This window comes from Octodon degus, unplaced genomic scaffold (assembly GCF_000260255.1).
Source record: "Octodon degus isolate 3935 unplaced genomic scaffold, OctDeg1.0 scaffold00008, whole genome shotgun sequence".
Classification (NCBI taxonomy): Eukaryota; Metazoa; Chordata; class Mammalia; order Rodentia; family Octodontidae; genus Octodon; species Octodon degus.
In genome coordinates, this window is record NW_004524584.1 from 7,679,213 (window position 1) to 7,695,951 (window position 16,739).

The window sequence follows — 16,739 nt, forward strand, 5'->3', positions numbered from 1 at the left end:
GGTACCTAATCAGTGCCCTGGACACACGGGTTGAGGCTGAGTTTCTGTTGTTGTTAATTGCACGGCAGTGACATCCCCACTTCTCACTGACAGTGTCTGAGCTCCTACTCACAGCACTGCACGAGCCCCATCCAGTTTGGGTGGCCTGGCCAAGGCCACACAGCAAGTGAGGGAGGGGTGCCAGCTGTCTGGCTGCAGGACTGGCTGCCTCGCCCAGGTGCCAGGACAGAAGCAGCACAGGGCTGCCTTGGGGATGTTGGCACATGGTTTGCTATGCTGTCACCCAAGGCCACCCATCTGCCCTGTGTCCCCCAACAGTGACGAGATCTTTCCTGGGACAGCAGTGAGCCCACCCCTGTGTTCTAGGACTCAGAGAACAGGATTCGGGAGCTCTAAGAGATTCTGGATGGGACCTCTTCTCTGTACCCCCTTCTCTATCACCCTCTCCTTTTTTCTTCTCCACTCCAGAGAGCATCCCTCCCTAAGAACTGCTCTTGTCCTTGGTTAGTGCAGGCTCCCCTCATATGAGAGGAACGTTGGGCATGGAGCCTGCACCAAACCTGGCATGGGTGTCCCTTCTTGCTGAATTATGCCACTGCCCTCTGGACTTTTTCCCTCTTGCTTGCTTGCTTCCTTGCTTTTTTTTTTTTTTTAGGACAGGGTCCTCAGGGTCTACAGGGTCTCAGCACGTAGATAGGACTCATAGTGATTCTCCTGTTTTGAGCTCCCAAGTGCTGGGATTACAGATACGTGCCACCACACCCAGTCTCCATCGCCATCTGAGTGCGCCCCACAGGCAAGGCCACCACAGCACGCTGAGGATCACATCCTGGACATTGCACTCTGCCTAAGCAGGAGCTTTAGTCTGCTGAGCTATCTGGCCAGCCCTTCCTCTTGCTTTCTAAAACTTTCCAATTTTGACCTTTCTATATTTTTCTCTAACAGGCAACAATTGGGATTGACTTCTTGTCAAAAACCATGTACTTGGAGGACCGTACGGTGAGCCCCTGATTTTAGAACAGGCAGTATGGGGGGCTCCATAGGGCTTATTTCCTGGGAACCTTATCTGGGCACCCCAGAGAGTCTATGCCAAGCGCGGGGGCTGGAGCGGGGGTGGTGCCAGCATCATAGAGCTGTTCCCCCAGCGCTCTCCACCAGGGGGAGCTCACCAACCACTCCACTCCTGGCTCTGCAGGTTCGACTGCAGCTGTGGGACACAGCTGGCCAGGAAAGGTTCCGAAGCCTGATCCCCAGCTATATCCGGGACTCCACGGTGGCTGTGGTGGTGTACGACATCACAAGTGAGTGATGGGGGTCTGTGCTTGAAGGAAGGTCACTGTCAAGGGATCTAGGGCCCAGGTGCATCTCTGGCCAGGCAGGACCTATGTGCGCGTGCACACACGTATGTTCCCCAAAACAGGAAAGTGGGTGCTGGGGGATTACAGGGGGTGAGTTGCTGAAGCTGGTTTGGCTCCAGCCTCTGCCCCTGCATTGCCCTGGCTGGGGTACATGTGTGTTAGTACTAGTCCCCAGACAGGAGCAGCTGTGATTTGTTAGCTGGCCTCCAGCTCCTCACCAGCCTCCCAGGAGAGCAGCCACTCCCCTAACCCCCTACTGTGGGGAGACTACACTGTAGAGCTCCTGCTTCCCCAGGGGCTGCTGTGCCCCTGCTTCCTTCCCCACTGTTTCCAAGCTCAGCCACGTCTGCTGCACTCATTTTTCACTCCCTGCTCTCAGCCACCACAGCCACGTCTGACTGTTGGCCTCTAAAGCCACTAGCCTGATAGAAATCATGACACAGGAACTTTTCAGGTGGAGTGCCTCCTCCCCCAAAGGGCAGCTGGGCAGTGCGAGGGCTCTCTGGGCTACGGGAGAAGGCCCTGACCCCTCTGTGAGGCCCCACAGGCCTGGTCTGTGTGGACAGTGCTACAGAACACAGGCGCCCCTACCTCTGCTGCTCCTGAGTCCCTGGGACCAGCCCCCACTCGCAATTAACCCTCACTTTCTGCCTCCAGACCTCAATTCCTTCCAGCAGACCTCTAAGTGGATTGATGACGTCAGGACAGAGAGGGGCAGTGATGTCATCATCATGCTGGTGGGCAACAAGACGGACCTGGCTGACAAGAGGTAGGCACTGGGGCACAGAGGTGCAGGGCCGTGAGGCCCAGTTGTCCCCTCCCCGCCTTCTCTGTAACTGCCCCTGGCCAGCATTTCTAGGTGTATAGGTAGCAAGTCTGTGCTCCTGGCCTGCCACCATCCACAGGAGCTGTGGGAACGCTGTGTGGGACCCCATACCCTCTGTGGTATCTCAGCTCTGAGACCCCCTGTCATCGGCTACCTGGGAGCAGAGCCCTGACCAGTCTACAGGGAGCCGAGTGAACCTAGCCCAGCCCAGCCCAGCACTGCGTGGTCTCAGCTCCACAGTGACTCTGTTCCCAGGAGCTTCTGCTTGTGTTTCATACCCCTGCCCCCTGAAATGACAGCCCTGGTGTGTGGTTCTGGGAACCCTGGTGCCAGGGGTGAGTCTGTGGAATGTCTGTAGGACACTGCCTCATGCGTGGCCTGCACAGCCCGGCTTGGTGCTGGGCATGAAACTCCTTTGGAAGAGCCTTCCCCAAGGCTTCCCCCAACACACAGCCAGGCAAGGACCTCTTAGAGTGTTTGTCTGCTTTTCTCCTGGACTCTGACTTGGGTAGATAGAGCACACAGAGCATGCTCACCCTTGAGGTGAGGAAAGTGGACTCCAATCCCAGTTATGGCTTTGGAGGGGTTTTTGTTTGTTTGTTTGTTTGTTTTTTTCTTTCTTTTTTTTTTCTTTTTTTCTTTTTTTTTTTTTTTTTTTTTTTGGTACTTTGAATTCAGCGCAACTACATTGAACTGCATCCCCAGCCCTTTTTAGGTGTTTTTATTTTAAGACACAATCTTACTCAATCAGTAAATTGTCCAGGCTGGGCTTGAATTTGCGCTGCTTCTGCCTCAATCTCCCAGAGTGCTGGGATTACAGGCGTGCAGCACCGTGCCCAGCTTGGGGGAGTTACTTTTAACCTTGGTGTTTGCATTGGACAAGGGGGACTTCTGTTACCACCCAGAGATAGAGTGTGTGGCTGGCTGGAGGCTGTGTACAGCCACAGGCTGTAACTGTTGTGGGGAAAGCAGGCGTGGCCTCGCCCTGCCCCAGGCCTGCCTCTTAGCACAGAAGGCCCTGTAGAGGGAGTCAGGGAAGGGCTGGTGTCTGTGCCTGCTGCCCCGTTCTTCCTGGAAACCTGGTTGGAGCTCGGGAAGGGAGCCCAGGCTCTGAGCCTGTGCTCAGGGCTGGCTTCCTCTGTCCTGCCAAGCAGTCATCCTCCTCTCATGTTATTTCCTCCGCCTCTGCCAGGGGCGGCTCCTCAGCAGAACTGATTTCCCTCTTCCCTCATCTCCAGGCAGATAACCATCGAGGAAGGGGAGCAGCGTGCCAAAGAGCTGAGTGTCATGTTCATTGAGACCAGCGCGAAGACCGGTTACAATGTGAAGCAGGTGAGGGCACACCAGGTGCGGGCTCTGCATGCCTGGGCCACAGAGGCCCACCAGTGACTTCTGGGTGTTGTCAACCATGGGTTAGGACCTGCTTGCCCTGGGTTTGGTTAGGGCAGCTGACCAGAGAACCCATAAACCTGCAGAGCGGGGAAGGAGCGAATGCCCAGAGATATAAATCACATGAGAAGAGGGGACAGCCTTTAGGGGCCACAAGGACAGTGTCAGTCACTGGCCACCCCAGCAGTGACAGTCTTGGGCTGCTGCTATGTAAGTGTCCAACACTGACTCCCGTGTGTCTGAGGGAAGCTGTGGCTCCCAGCATCTTGCCTTACTTTTGTGAGAGGTGCAGAAGTTAATCACTTCAGCATCCTGGGCTTGTGCCTTGGACTTGGCAAGTGCTTGGGACCATGGAGGCAGCTTGAGCTTGGAGCAAAGAGCCCACCGTGGCGAATTCACCTGAGGGAGAGCAGGTGGGGCTTAAGGCTGAGCCTCGAAGCTCATGCTCAGCCTGGATCCACACGCCCCATAGAGCCCCCAGACGGCATTCAGCAGGTGAGCCATTTGGGGTGGACAAAACCTGCTTTTCCTATTGCTGGCCTATAACTCATGTGTAGCATGTCCTTCAGTGAGAGTTCTCAGCATCAGTGACTTTCTGGCTGACAGAAGTCACAGTGTTTCCTTGCTGCCTCCTGTCATAGCAGGATGCACTTCCTGTGCATCACCACCTTGGTAGCGCCCCAGACGCCAGACCTACTGCTGGCTCTTGCTGTTCAGTGCTCCTCAGGAAGGCCAGCTGCCGCTCTGTCACACATTTGCATCTTTAAATATTTGGAAGTTTAATTCGGCACCAAGTGGGTTTCTTCAGAATCCCATGTCATTGATTCCACACATTAAAAGGACACTCTTAGTGTCCCCAGACTGTCGAAGGGTTGAAGGTGGCCCAGCTTTGATAGTGAGGAGGCCTTGGGGAGGTGGCAAGAAGGGAGGTGTTCTGGGCATGGGAGCAGAGCTTGCGTCAGGTGCTGTGCGCGTCCCTGGGACTGGGTGAGGAGCGTCACCTGGTGCAGAGTTCTTGCCACCCCTGGCACCAGCACTTCCAGGAACATGTGGATACAGTGCTGGTTCACCCCAAGAGGATGGTGCTCGTGGCAGTGGAAAAGGAGGAGTGGCAGGGCAGCGGGAAGGGACAGAGTCGGAGGGCACGGGTGACATGGAGACTGCAGGCCTTCCGGCACTCAGCCTCCTCTGTCCCGTTGGAATGCCCTCTCCACACAGCTCCGTCTCTCTCTGCCAGCTCCGGCGAGGGTCAGGCGTGAGTCTGAGTCTGCAGCAGTGTCTCCTGGAGGCGTGCAAGAGGGGCAGGGCTTGCTGCTCTTCGGGGCACTGAGGGAAGGTTGTGGGAAGTGGAGGGTAGACCCAGGTGGTCCGCAGAGCAGGGAACATCTGCCCTGCCACACACATGCGGCCTCCTCTGATTTAATCCCAGAAAGCTCTGGAGCCCAGGCAGCTTGCCTCGAGGGTCCCAGCCTCTGCTGGGCTCTGTAGCAGCTTCCTCACCTGGGCCCTGGCCGCCCTTAGCCTTGTCACCCAGCCAAGTGCTCAGAGAAGGCGGGGCCCTGAGGTAAGGCCCAGAGTCAGTCTCCCCTTGTCCTCAGGGAGCTAATGCAGTGGATCTAAGCCCAGCACCCACTGAGTTCTTGTAGTTGAAATTTATGGAGGAAGAGACAGTACTCACTTATTTGTCCATTTGCGCAGCTATAATAAGCGACCATAGACACTATGGCTTAGAAACAACAGAAACTTATTTCTCATAGTTCTCGGGGCTGGGAAGTTTCAGGTCAGTGTGGTGGCAGTGTCTGGTGGGGTCATGTGTTCTGGTAGATGGTACCTTCCACGATCACATGGAAGGGACAGACAGGCTCCCTCAGGCTTCCTCCATAAGGACATTAATCCCATTCACCAGTGCTGTGCTCTGAGGACCAGCCTTCTCCTAATGGTCTCATCTATAAGGCTGTCACAGATTGCAGCAGGTGAATTTTGGAGAAGGCAAATATTCAGACCTTAGAGTTTTGGGGTCCTTGGTGCCTTGTGCTGGTTACCTCCAAGATTACATCTCTGTCAGTACCTCCCCTACTAGGCTCATCCCTGCAGCACACCCTCACCCAGCACATCCACGTTTACAGACTTATGGACATAGAAAATTCACTCATCCATACCATGTACCACGTACACATGTCCTCCACTACACAGACCCACAAAACACACCACCTGTTCACACCCACACTCACACACCGCTCCTCATATGCATTTGTGCATCACAGCACGCATACGTTCTACACACACATACAATATGCACATCATCCACACAGCCCCATGATGTCATGTCCACACTCCCACATACCTCATTTGATGATGGCCCTGGCTCCCCTTGTCCCCTGCCTTGGTGCCTGCTGACCATATGACTCTACGAGGAGAGCTGTGTCCCCAAGGAAGGTCCAGGTTTGCTTCCTCAACCCAGTCCCCATGAGGGCAGCAGCAAAAGCCCAGATAAGGAGCCTGAACACAGGGCCTGGATCAGTCTTCCCACCAGAATAGGTCCCTGGTGTGCATTAGGTCCATTAGGTGAGGAGCAGGGGCTTTGTTCTCTGTCTGTATACTGAGCCCTGCTCTGTGACAGGCACAGATTGTGGTGGGGTAGCAGAGAGTTTATGAACAGCCCTGCCTATGAGGGCCCAGTCAGTGGTGAGTAGACCGGGCAGCTGAGAGGGTGGAGACGGGGCCTGTCAGAGGGTAGGCCCAGGGCTAGGCTCACCCTGCATCTCCCCCGTCTTGGCAGCTCTTCAGACGCGTGGCATCAGCTCTGCCCGGCATGGAGAATGTCCAGGAGAAAAGCAAAGAAGGGAGTATCCTTTGCCTCTGTCACATGAGTGTAAAACGTGCAGGAAGCATTTTATTCACACTTAGTGTTAGAGCTGGGCCGTCTTGCGGCCCTGTCCAGCTCTAGCCATCGAGTTCTCTTCCTTTCAGTGCCGAGTCACAGCCAGGGGAGTGCATGGTGGGGTGGTATAGAGCACGGAGGGAAAAGTAGCAACTCCACCTCTCTAGTGAATAGCCTGAACTTGGCATGAGAAAAGGTCAGCTCTCCACTCGGGGAAGGCCTCTGAGCACCGAAGATGTGGCTGTGCTACATCTTGGTCTATACACAATGACTCCCCAAGTTAATACCCCTCTCATATCCTGCCTGCCTCCTGTGCCCCACCCTGCACAGCCCTGTCTCCTCACTGCTCTGTGGAGCCTGAAGCTGAGCCCACACTTGTGTGCTGAAACTGAGGTTCACAGATGTTGCCCGATGGGCCTAGTGCCCTACAGCAGGTCAGTGGACCAGTTAGGATTCCTACTTGGGCCTGCTTCTTCATCCAGCCTAATCCTGTCTGGGCAAACTGCTCCTCAAAGGCATCTGAGAGGCCGGGATGAGAGCTGCTCAGCTTGCACCTAGTCAGAGTCCCTGCCTGAGGAAGGCCCTGAGACTGAGCACTCAGTCCCCAGCTGGCACCCTCAGAATGGGACTGGCCCTTACACAGCAGCTTCCCAGCATCTCCACTCATTCTTAGGTCTCTGAGGGCAATATGTACAGCAAATCAGAGAACGGGCCCAGAAGTCACAGGGCAACTTCAGGCTAATAAGGGTTGAAACAAGTAGTTGATATTGGAAGCCAAAAGGAAATGACATCCTGGCCACACTTATCCCTCCCCTCTGCCTGATATGGCCCATGCCAGAGTGGGGGGTAGGGTTGGGACACTGGGAGCCTTGGCACGTACTGAGGTCCCAAAGAACAGGTTCTCCAGCAGTCCCCAGAGGTTAAACAGTGGTTGGTGTGCCCCCCCCCAGGAGAGATGGCTGAGGGGACTGAGCAAGAAGACTGTCTCCTGGTTGCTTGGTCATGAGACCCCAAGGGTACAGGTGGAGCAAAAGGCTTGGAGGCTGTCAGGGACCCCTCAAAGCTCTCTGCCGAAGCGCTGGATACTACACCTTGGAAGAGAGACCCCGGGTGTCACCTGTCACACCTTCTTTGAGGTGCTGGGAACATATAAAAGGCAGTCCACAGGACTATAACTAGAGCAGCACCAAGGAGGGTGGATCAAGGTGTAGGTGTTCCCTGCACACCTGCCAGAGGGAGAAAGGTTGCAGATAGCCTGTCATCCTGCCCACTGCAAAGGTGTGGCCCACTGACTGGGGGAGGGTGGTGACCATTTCATCCCCATTCTCCCAAAGGCTCGGCCATGTCAGATGGGCTCTCCACCCAGGGTGACACCTAACACATCTTTGTCACAGTGTTTCTAGCATGTCAACCATCTGTGGGTGACCTGTGGGCCCCTGGGGAGAACCGTATAGAGGACACATAGTAAACAGATGACAAGGATAAGCTCATCTGTCCCTTTTCTCAGCTACAGGATACCCCCATCTGGCAGACCCAGCTTTCCCTCACACTCTCCAGAAGCCCACTGGCTGGGCCTTCTATAAGATGGGCTGGACCAGCCTTGAACAGATCCCTAAAGTTATCAGGTAGAGGGAGCAGCCAGTGTGGTTTAGCCAGAATGGTGGGCCAGTGTTTCTGTGTATGGGTGGTTCAAACCGATGTTTTGAAGATATGTACAGTACTTTGGAGCTATGTCTGGAATTGTGTTCAATGTCGGGACCAACCACACACGATCTTGGGTGTGTGAGAAGTTCACATTTGGCCATATCCACTCTGCCAAAGGCCTGGCAAGTGTGTGAGCTTGGAGTTTCTGTCCTTTGCTTGCAGCGCAGGTGCAGGGCTGTTGTACCCCATCTCCACACCCAAGACAGCAGGCCTCCTCAGGGACAGCAGCCAGCCTTTCTGTCCCGCAACCACTGCCTCCTTGTTGTCTGCGCTCTCAAAACAATGGGGTGGAGGAAGGCACTGAGGGGTGACAGAATGGTAGAGCTAAGGCTCTTTGCTGGATCTGCACACACAAGGCCGCTCTCCTGATTTCTGCCCAAGCAGTATGCCTCTGTGGCGTGAGCCCTGGGCTCTTTCTGAGCAGGGCCAGCATATGCAAAGGAAGAACTTGGGCAAGCATGAAATGGCCCTAAGGAAAAAAGACAGGGATGCCCCACACATCATTAGGAAGAGCATGCCCAAGGCATGAGAGCATGCTCGGTTCAGTTGACAGAGCTGGGACCACAGCCAAGTATCTGTGTCCTGCAGCCATTGAACTCTGCCAGTGAGCTGGGCTACTTTGATGTTCCAGACAGAGAGGATTGTGCTCACAGCAGAGTCGAGCTGCTGGCATGCACAGCCATTTGGGCAAGATCACAACCACCTGTCTGGGCTCATTCATTATTTCAGAAGCCAAAAGGAAGAAGCAGTAGGCCCTGAGTGTTGTCTGTGGGCCAGAGAGACAAGGCTGGCTCACTCTGTGCCGCCCCAAGGAAAGCCACATAGTAAGCCCCTCAAGGCCTGTGGGAGAATCCGCAGTGGGCTTTCTCCTCTGAGGAATTTGAGACTGAGTGCACTTTGTTCATCCTCATTCTTTACTATCACCCTTGAGCACTGTCAGTCCGTGGTTTGTGACATTATAAAGAAAGACGTGACATTACATGATAGAGTACGGATGAAAGCTCCTGATAAGTGATCTAAACCTGTGTACTCCAAGACTACAGCCAGTGTTTTAAATCAGGTAAAATTGGATTCCATTCAAAAATCCGTTCTCCACCTGCAGCACCCAAATTTCAAGCACTCAGTTGCTCATGTTGCTGAAGGCTACCATGCTGGACAGTGGAGTTACAAAATATTTTCATAATTGCAGAAAGTTCTTCTGGACAGTACTGTTCTACATAAGTATATGTAGATTCTTTTCCAAGTACCTGTGTATTAGGACTCTAAAGAAACAACTGATCAAAAATACATGTCTTGGGCCCATCCCTCAGATCTACTAAGGCAGGGCCTAGGAAAAGGTATTTTTAACTAGTTCCATAGGAAATTTTTTTTGATGTAGTCTCAAAGGGTTGTATAGCATACAAGAGTACCCTGGGTCAGATTGTACATGCGATGATTTATTTTTAATGACAGGTAACTTCCATATCGGGCAGAATTTTGCAGTGCTGTAACAGTTCCCAGACCTTAATCTGGACCAGTGGTTCTCAACCACTGCTGATAGTGGCTCCTGGTAGTGTCCTGCAGAGGACATTGGGCAACCTCTGCAGACATTTTTGATTGTCCTAAGTTTGGGAGAGGGGAACAAGTGCTTTGGAATCTAAGGGTAGGTGCTGGGTGCTCCTTAAGAGCTTACTGCACAGCACAGCCCTCACGACGAGGAACTCGCTGGCACAAGATGTCAGTACTGCTGAGGTCGAGAAGCCAGCACAAAAGGGATGTAGCATGGCCGTGTCGTTTAAGAACTTAACTCCAGCCTGGGAGTGTAGCACCGTGGTAGAGAACGTCATTAGCCTATGTGAATCCTTCCATTTTCAAGGGTCCAAGGTGTGGGATTGATCCCCAGCCCCAGTGAATTGAAACCCTAACTCTGGGCTTAGATGGCTTTGTGTTTGTACCCAGCCTGCTCAGCCTCCTTTCTGGACAATGCAAGTTTGACTTGCCACCCCACAAGGTCCATTGCAGTGCAGTGACACATCTGCAGGGCTCCGTGCAGTGCCAGCACGGAGGGCCGTGACTTACACGGCACTGACCCAAAGTCAAGGACAAGTGTTATTAAGTGGAGCGAGGGAGGGAGCCTGGGTGTGGGGGAGGGGACAGCATCTGCAGGGAATGGAGAAAAGCAGAGAGTGTATTTGCAAGGAGGGGAAGATCCAGTGGCTGGAGCCTCAAGGCGACCGCATGAGCCAGAGTTGACCAGCCTTGGGAAGGCTTAAGTGCCAGAATGAGAAATCTGTGGGTGTGGTATATCTGTACCAGATTATGACACTGTGCCACCAGAGTTGGTTTGGGGAAGCCACTGTGCTAAGAGGGCTGGGTTGGCTCAGAGGGGCACCTGGAGAAGACCCGGAGGCTCCAGAGAGGCCTGTGCCCAGCCTGGAAGTACAGTCAGGGAGTGAGCCTACTGGGGCCTTGGGGACCACTGACGCAGCTGGCAGAGAACAGTCACAAGGCGCTCTGGGCATTATGTTTACAAAAACACTTACGGAGGGAGAAGTAGAACCATTGACTAGAGTAGAGCAGGCCAAGCTGGGCTGTAGGGGGACGTGGCAAGGAAGGCAGTCGTTTGTTACGTATTTACCATGGTATAAAAGTATGTGTGTGAGATGGGCAGATAGCTCAGAGGCGTGAGCACCTGCCTGGTAAGCGCAAGGTTCTGAGTTTGATCTCCGGTACTATAAAAAAATAAATAAAATAAAAATTTAAAAAACCAGAATGTGTGTATGTATGTATACATACATACATACATTTTGTCTCTGTATATAGACACACACAAGAAGAACAAAAGCTATACCCCAAATACAAACCCTTCCAAGTAAGATTTTAGAGATGGCCAGAATTCTGGTTTTAAGCTTAACAGCTAAGGCAAGGAGGGACCATGTAGATTTCAGGAGACACATGTTATTTCAAGCCAAAATAATCTCTATGCTCATAAAGGGAACACCACAATATCCCTGATACGTCAACAGCAGGTCTTAATAGCAGGCCTATTATACCATCCCACCCCATCCAGTGCAGATCCTACATCGGCACCAGAGCCCAGCACAGAAAGTGATTTTGTGCAGTACCCAAGAGTTTAGTCCTCGAGTTAGAAGGTGCCTCAGTGCAAAACTAAATCTCAGCCTGGGCTTTCAGCCTGGTGAGGAGATGGAGTATTCTGGCTGTGCGTTTTGAATTTATTCCCATAGTCCCCAAGGCTGCTGGTGGAAAAGCCTGGAGAGAGTTGTTTTGGCACCATTGACACGGCCCCTCACGGCTGCCATGCTCAGGAGTAAGTGGCATGTGCTGATAGGAGCTCGAGGGCTGATGTTCCTGCTGCCAGCCAGGGCAAGGCTCCCCTTCCCCTGTGCTTTGAGATGGGGGCACCCACACCTGACCTGCTGGACGCTTGCCGTCCAGTGGACTTTGGGGCAATAGAGTTGAGGCTGTGACTGTGCTCTGGCCCTTGAGCTCTGGTCACCAGGGAAGGCTCCTGAGTTGGGGGCTCTCTGGCTGTGTGTCCGTGAGGCTGTGCCACAGCCAAGCAAGATAAGCTTTGCTTGGGGTGGATAGGGCTGTGTAATGCCAGGTATATGGGGGAAGAAGAGAAGAGCAGGAGCTGGTGACCACATCCTTCCTGCACCAGCCCCCCAAAGAGCCGAATGTCTGCAGAGGGACAGAGAAGCAATTAAGGGGTCATGGGCTGGGCATGAGGTACTTGGCAGCCTCTCTGAGTCATCTTCCTTAGCTCACCTTCCACAGTGATCGACATCAAGCTGGACAAGCCCCAGGAGCCCCCAGCCAGCGAGGGCGGCTGCTCCTGCTAATGCAGAGCCAGACCCGTGGCTTCCTACACACTACTCGCTTGTTGTGTTGCTTCCTATTGGTTAGCTTCCTAATGGGGGTGGGAAACAAGTTTACCAGGATGGGAGGATTTTTCTTTTCTCTCTGTCTAGGAGTAGGGTGGGGTAGGGAGGGAGGCTGGGCATCAGGGATCACATCACTCTTAACAGCTGTTACTTAAACAACTATTTTTTGGTTTGGTTGTAATATATTGTACTTTATTAAGATTGCCAAAAACTGTTAAAATTTAAAAAAAAAATTTAAATCATGTGTATACAACTTTTTGCCAGATACAAATGTAGTCATTTTTATTTGAAAGATGTGCTCTTTTGTTTTTGTATATTTGTAAACTTATAGAGAACCTTTTCCACACACCCCCTCCTTCCTGTTCTCTTTGAACTGTTCATTGCCTCTGCCTTCCTCCCATCCCAGCCCAATAAATTAAAGCAATTAACTGAGCAACATAATTAGGCTCCAGACCATCAGCCAAGATCAACCAGGCCCCACCATCCAGGCCCATGAATGACTAAATCAAATATTGGTTAAATAGAACAGCCTCGAGAGAGGTAGTACCACTCAGGCCTTCCACGGGCAGTGTGGGACATTGGCATTAGCAGGACTCTGAGCTGAAACAGAGGCCTTGCAAACTGTAGGGTGCCCACAGCAGGCTCCTGGGGGACTGTGTGTGCCTCCCCTTCACCCCCCCCAAAAAAAAAGCCATGAAGGGAGTGGAAGGCATAGGCCCCCTGTGTGCCTGCCCAGTGACCAGCAGAGCAGGGGATCGTAGGAAGGATGGGGTGCTGTTGGCAACTGCAGGCTGTGGTGATGTGTGGCTTATAGACTGGGGTACCTCATGTAGTTCCAAGATGTTCAGCCAACCTGCCCAATGGTCAGCACACACAGCTAGTTTGACTCTCAGAAATTCAGTGTATGACACTGGGCAGAATGTCACCCTGCAGTCTTTGACCTGGCATGTCAGGGATGCTGGAGCCTGTACCACATGCCATTGGCCCCTCAGTGGCTAGGGAGGAGAGGATGGTCTGCAGAGCTGCCGTTTTAAAAGACACATGATCTCAGATTTGTGGTTGCTACTACTGAATAGTGTTCTGGAAAGAGCACACGCAGCTTCTTGATGTTTCCAGCCATGGGCACGGTGCAGTTGAAGTCATTATGTGTGTACATTTGTGGCTACTGTGGCAGCACTGTGGGCACCTGAAAGTGGAGCTAAAGTGGGGTTTCCAGAAGGCTGCACAGAGTACTGGGCTTCCTCCCCAGAGCCCACCTTGCCCCATCAGCTCTTTAAACAGAAGGGTTTAATCCTGAGAACCTGTAAAATCCCTGAAGAGAACCTTCTCTTCTGCATAATATAACTCGGCCAACATTCCAAATTGACCCAGACTCTACCCCTAGGCCTGTAGAGAGTCTGCCAGGAGGCTGGGACTGACCAAAAACATAACCCCCTCCTGCCCAACTGGCCTTGGTTCTTCCTTCAGGCTGCCAAGGGCATGGAATAGGTGAACTACAGTAGCTTCTGAGGCGTGTAGGATGAATTCCTCCACAAGGCAAAATTCCAACAAGATTGTAGGAAGGCAAGAATGAATTTTGGAACTTCTGAAAAGATAGTCTAAAATGGCAGCCAGTAAGTGGCAGAGCTAGTTTGCGCAATAGGCTTGCCACATGCCGTCAGCCTGGGAGATGGTGTCAGAGCTGATCTCTAGAGAGGAATTTGTCTTCTGGTGGACAGGAGAAGCAGCAGGAATCCACCTGGCACCTCCCCTGGAAGGCAAGGACCAATGTACAAGCATAACTTAAATGTCATGTGTTTAGTTTTTATATGTGTGTACATAATTATATATAGAGATAGACTTGTGTATACACCTCCCACAAACACATCTTCACACAGAGATACATATGCTCACTGTATATTCTTGTCTTTCCTGCTCTCAAGTTGGTACTTGCATTGTGAAAAGTTTTGGAAATTCAAAAGTACTGCAATGTGTTGAAATAAGAAATACTCAATATTGTCAAATAATTTGTGATTGTCTTGCCATCAATAAAGTAATGCATAGATGTGTTAAAATTACAGGCAAAAATAGCCCGCAGGAGTATCCCAACCACCTCTCTATGTACTTATATTCACGGGTGTGCCTGCCTGTGTGGGCCAGTGTACCCCACCGTGAGCACACCCCCAAGTGGTGCTTGTGGGAAGAGTGTTTACTTACCTCGTGAGAATTTATGGGAGTCCACTTTATAGTGTCTGGCCTGGTTGGCTGTGAGGGCCATCACTTAGGGCCTCTGGGACAGCCCTGGGGACAGGGATCTGCACTGTGTCGTAGTGAATGAATGTATGGTAGATTTTAATTTTCTTAGACTGGAGAGTAGCTCTTCTTAAAACAAGATAGAAACTCCATACCCTTCTCAAATATGCACAGTCCAAGGCACTGTGGTCTCTTTCCATCGTGGCCTAGGGAGTGGTAGGAGATGCAGATGTGTGGCTTGACGTGGCCTTAGTGAGTCTTGCTCCTCCCAGCCTGCACACAACATCCTCCCTCGAGCACAGGCTCTTCCAAGCCCTGTAGCCTAAGCAGGTCAGCATACGGCCTGCTCTTGTCTTCCTGCCCCATGGAGCCCTGCCATTCCAGAGCCTTCCTCTCCTAGGCCTGACTGCCATCCTTCTCTTCCTGGAGTCTTAAGGCAACCAAACAGATGTCTTTCACTTGCTTGTAGGTAGGGCCTTGACTCTTAGTTAAGGTTTAGTAACTGTCAGCTTTCTTGGACATGTCATGAAGTTGCCTCCACATCCTCAGCAGGAGGCTTGCCTCTGCTGAGTTCACATGGGTTAGTAGGCAGCAGTGTGGAGTTCTTTCTGGACATGATCTCAATTTAGTCATTCAGTCCCTCTCCCCGAAGACTAGACCTGACCTTGCAAATAAGCAGTATCCTCTCCTCTTGGCACTCTTTTCCTTTAGGAATCTCCAATGCTGTCAGTAAAGGTCCCGTTCCACACTAGAATGAGTGGAGGTTGGAAAGGCAGGTAGCACGTTTACAAAGACACACACGCGCCAAAAGGAAAGGGTGACTTTGGTAACCAGTATGCTGTAGCTACAGCTGTCTGGTCCAAGGTCAGCCTACCTGGTGGCAGAGGCAGTGTTTCTCCCTTGGCCACAGGCCTCAGTGCTGTCTCTGTTGCCAACCTCTTCCCATCACCCTCCTTAAACATTTTTCTGCAGTGTTGCTGAGGGAAGCAGTGGGCAGATGAGTTCATGTGTGGGGGCCAACAGAAATGAGGACTGAAAGGTGGAAGCAGGAGGTAGACACATTGGGACGCAGCCACTGTCAGCCACTCGCTAGCCAGCGTCAGTCCCCCAGTATAGTTGTCACAATAAAGGGTTGGCCCTGCTGGCTCTGGAATCCTGCAGATAGAGTAGTCTCCTTCCTTCACAAGGTAGAAGGCAAGGGAAGATGTCAGGAGACCAGGAGGCCAACACCTGTGAAATCAGTTAGCAATGTGAGGGGCAGCCTGACAGGAATATGCCCATGTGCAGCAGCCCTCTGGGTTGTATGCTTGCTAGTTTCCAAACTACCTCTCCCCAGAGAATGTGAGGCAGCATCCCTTGCCAGAATGAGATGGAGATCCCATACCTTCCTGTCTCACAGGTGAGAACCGCAGCAGTGACTTGTGTTGGGAGTGCCCAGGAAGCAGGGTGGTGGCATTCTTTGTCCACTGCTGACCGGTGTACAGACACTGCATACTGACGTATAAATGACTGCTCTGTGTGTGTGTGAGAGAGAGAGAGGGAGTCCCTCAGGCCATCTCTAACGTGGTCAGGACAGAAGCTTCTTCCTGACATGTTGCCAGTGAGCTAGGAGAGAATACAGGTCCACTTTGGGTCCCCAAGTCTGCTTTGGTTGTCTTAGGCACCACACACATCAGGATACCCTTAGAATTTATTTGAAACCAGCTATTGGAAGTATTCCCAAATCTAGGAATCTCCATATCCAAACTTCCTGGGCTTCAAACCTGTTTGGTTGACACTCCCAGCTGGACACAGTCTATCAGGAACACCCTGCAGCAGGAGTTCGGTGTCCCTTCAGGAAGTAGGCCTCCTCAGCACTGAGGACTGGCCGCACCCTGTGGTGTGTGTGCACTCCCCCTCACTTTTCCCCTCACTCATCTCTGGGAAGTGACTGGCTGTAAGGAGCACAGAGGGTGGCACTTCCATCTCGTACGGGCTCAGAGGGTGTACTGGCCATGTTGACTTTACATTAAACTGTGTAAAATGTGGAAAAGACTCAGCATGTTGGTCAAACAATAAACTGTCCTAATTCTCAACACAAAGCCTGTCTCATCTGATATTTCTAAGTGGTGCAAACATATGGGGAAGGGGGTTGTTCAAAAAGTTTCTTCGTATGTGTGCTGCACAGACCCTCTCTGGTGTCTGGGTAGCACAACGCTTTGCATCCTCTGCCCACCTGGGCCTCCACCAACTCTGAACGGTAAGGTGGGACACACTAAAGAGATTACATCCACTCACACTCCTGGAATGTCAGCTGCGCAAAGGCTGGGGGAGGGGAGACCAGGCAGAAGGAGGACCCTGGTGTCATTCCCATTCTCACTTGCCACAGCCAGGCTTATGAAGGCTGGATGCAGCTGGATTGCTTGTTCTGATTTCTAGATAGCACTGAAAGGCAAGAACTTAAGGGGAAGCATTGTCACCTTTCA

The 16,739-nt window shown here is 52.2% G+C and overlaps 1 protein-coding gene across 1 annotated transcript in view; it reads left to right on the plus strand.

The window, feature by feature from the left end:
* Nucleotides 1-16,327, plus strand: part of Rab6b (RAB6B, member RAS oncogene family) — a 34,910-nt gene extending 18,583 nt beyond the window's left edge. Inside the window, exons 2-7 of the mRNA XM_004625007.2 lie at nt 946-999; nt 1,196-1,301; nt 2,016-2,127; nt 3,423-3,516; nt 6,353-6,419; nt 11,936-16,327. Coding sequence (XP_004625064.1) covers nt 946-999; nt 1,196-1,301; nt 2,016-2,127; nt 3,423-3,516; nt 6,353-6,419; nt 11,936-12,000 — 498 coding nt within the window. The 3' untranslated portion in view covers nt 12,001-16,327. The remainder of the gene's footprint in view (nt 1-945; nt 1,000-1,195; nt 1,302-2,015; nt 2,128-3,422; nt 3,517-6,352; nt 6,420-11,935) is intronic.
* Nucleotides 16,328-16,739: the final 412 nt, after the last annotated feature.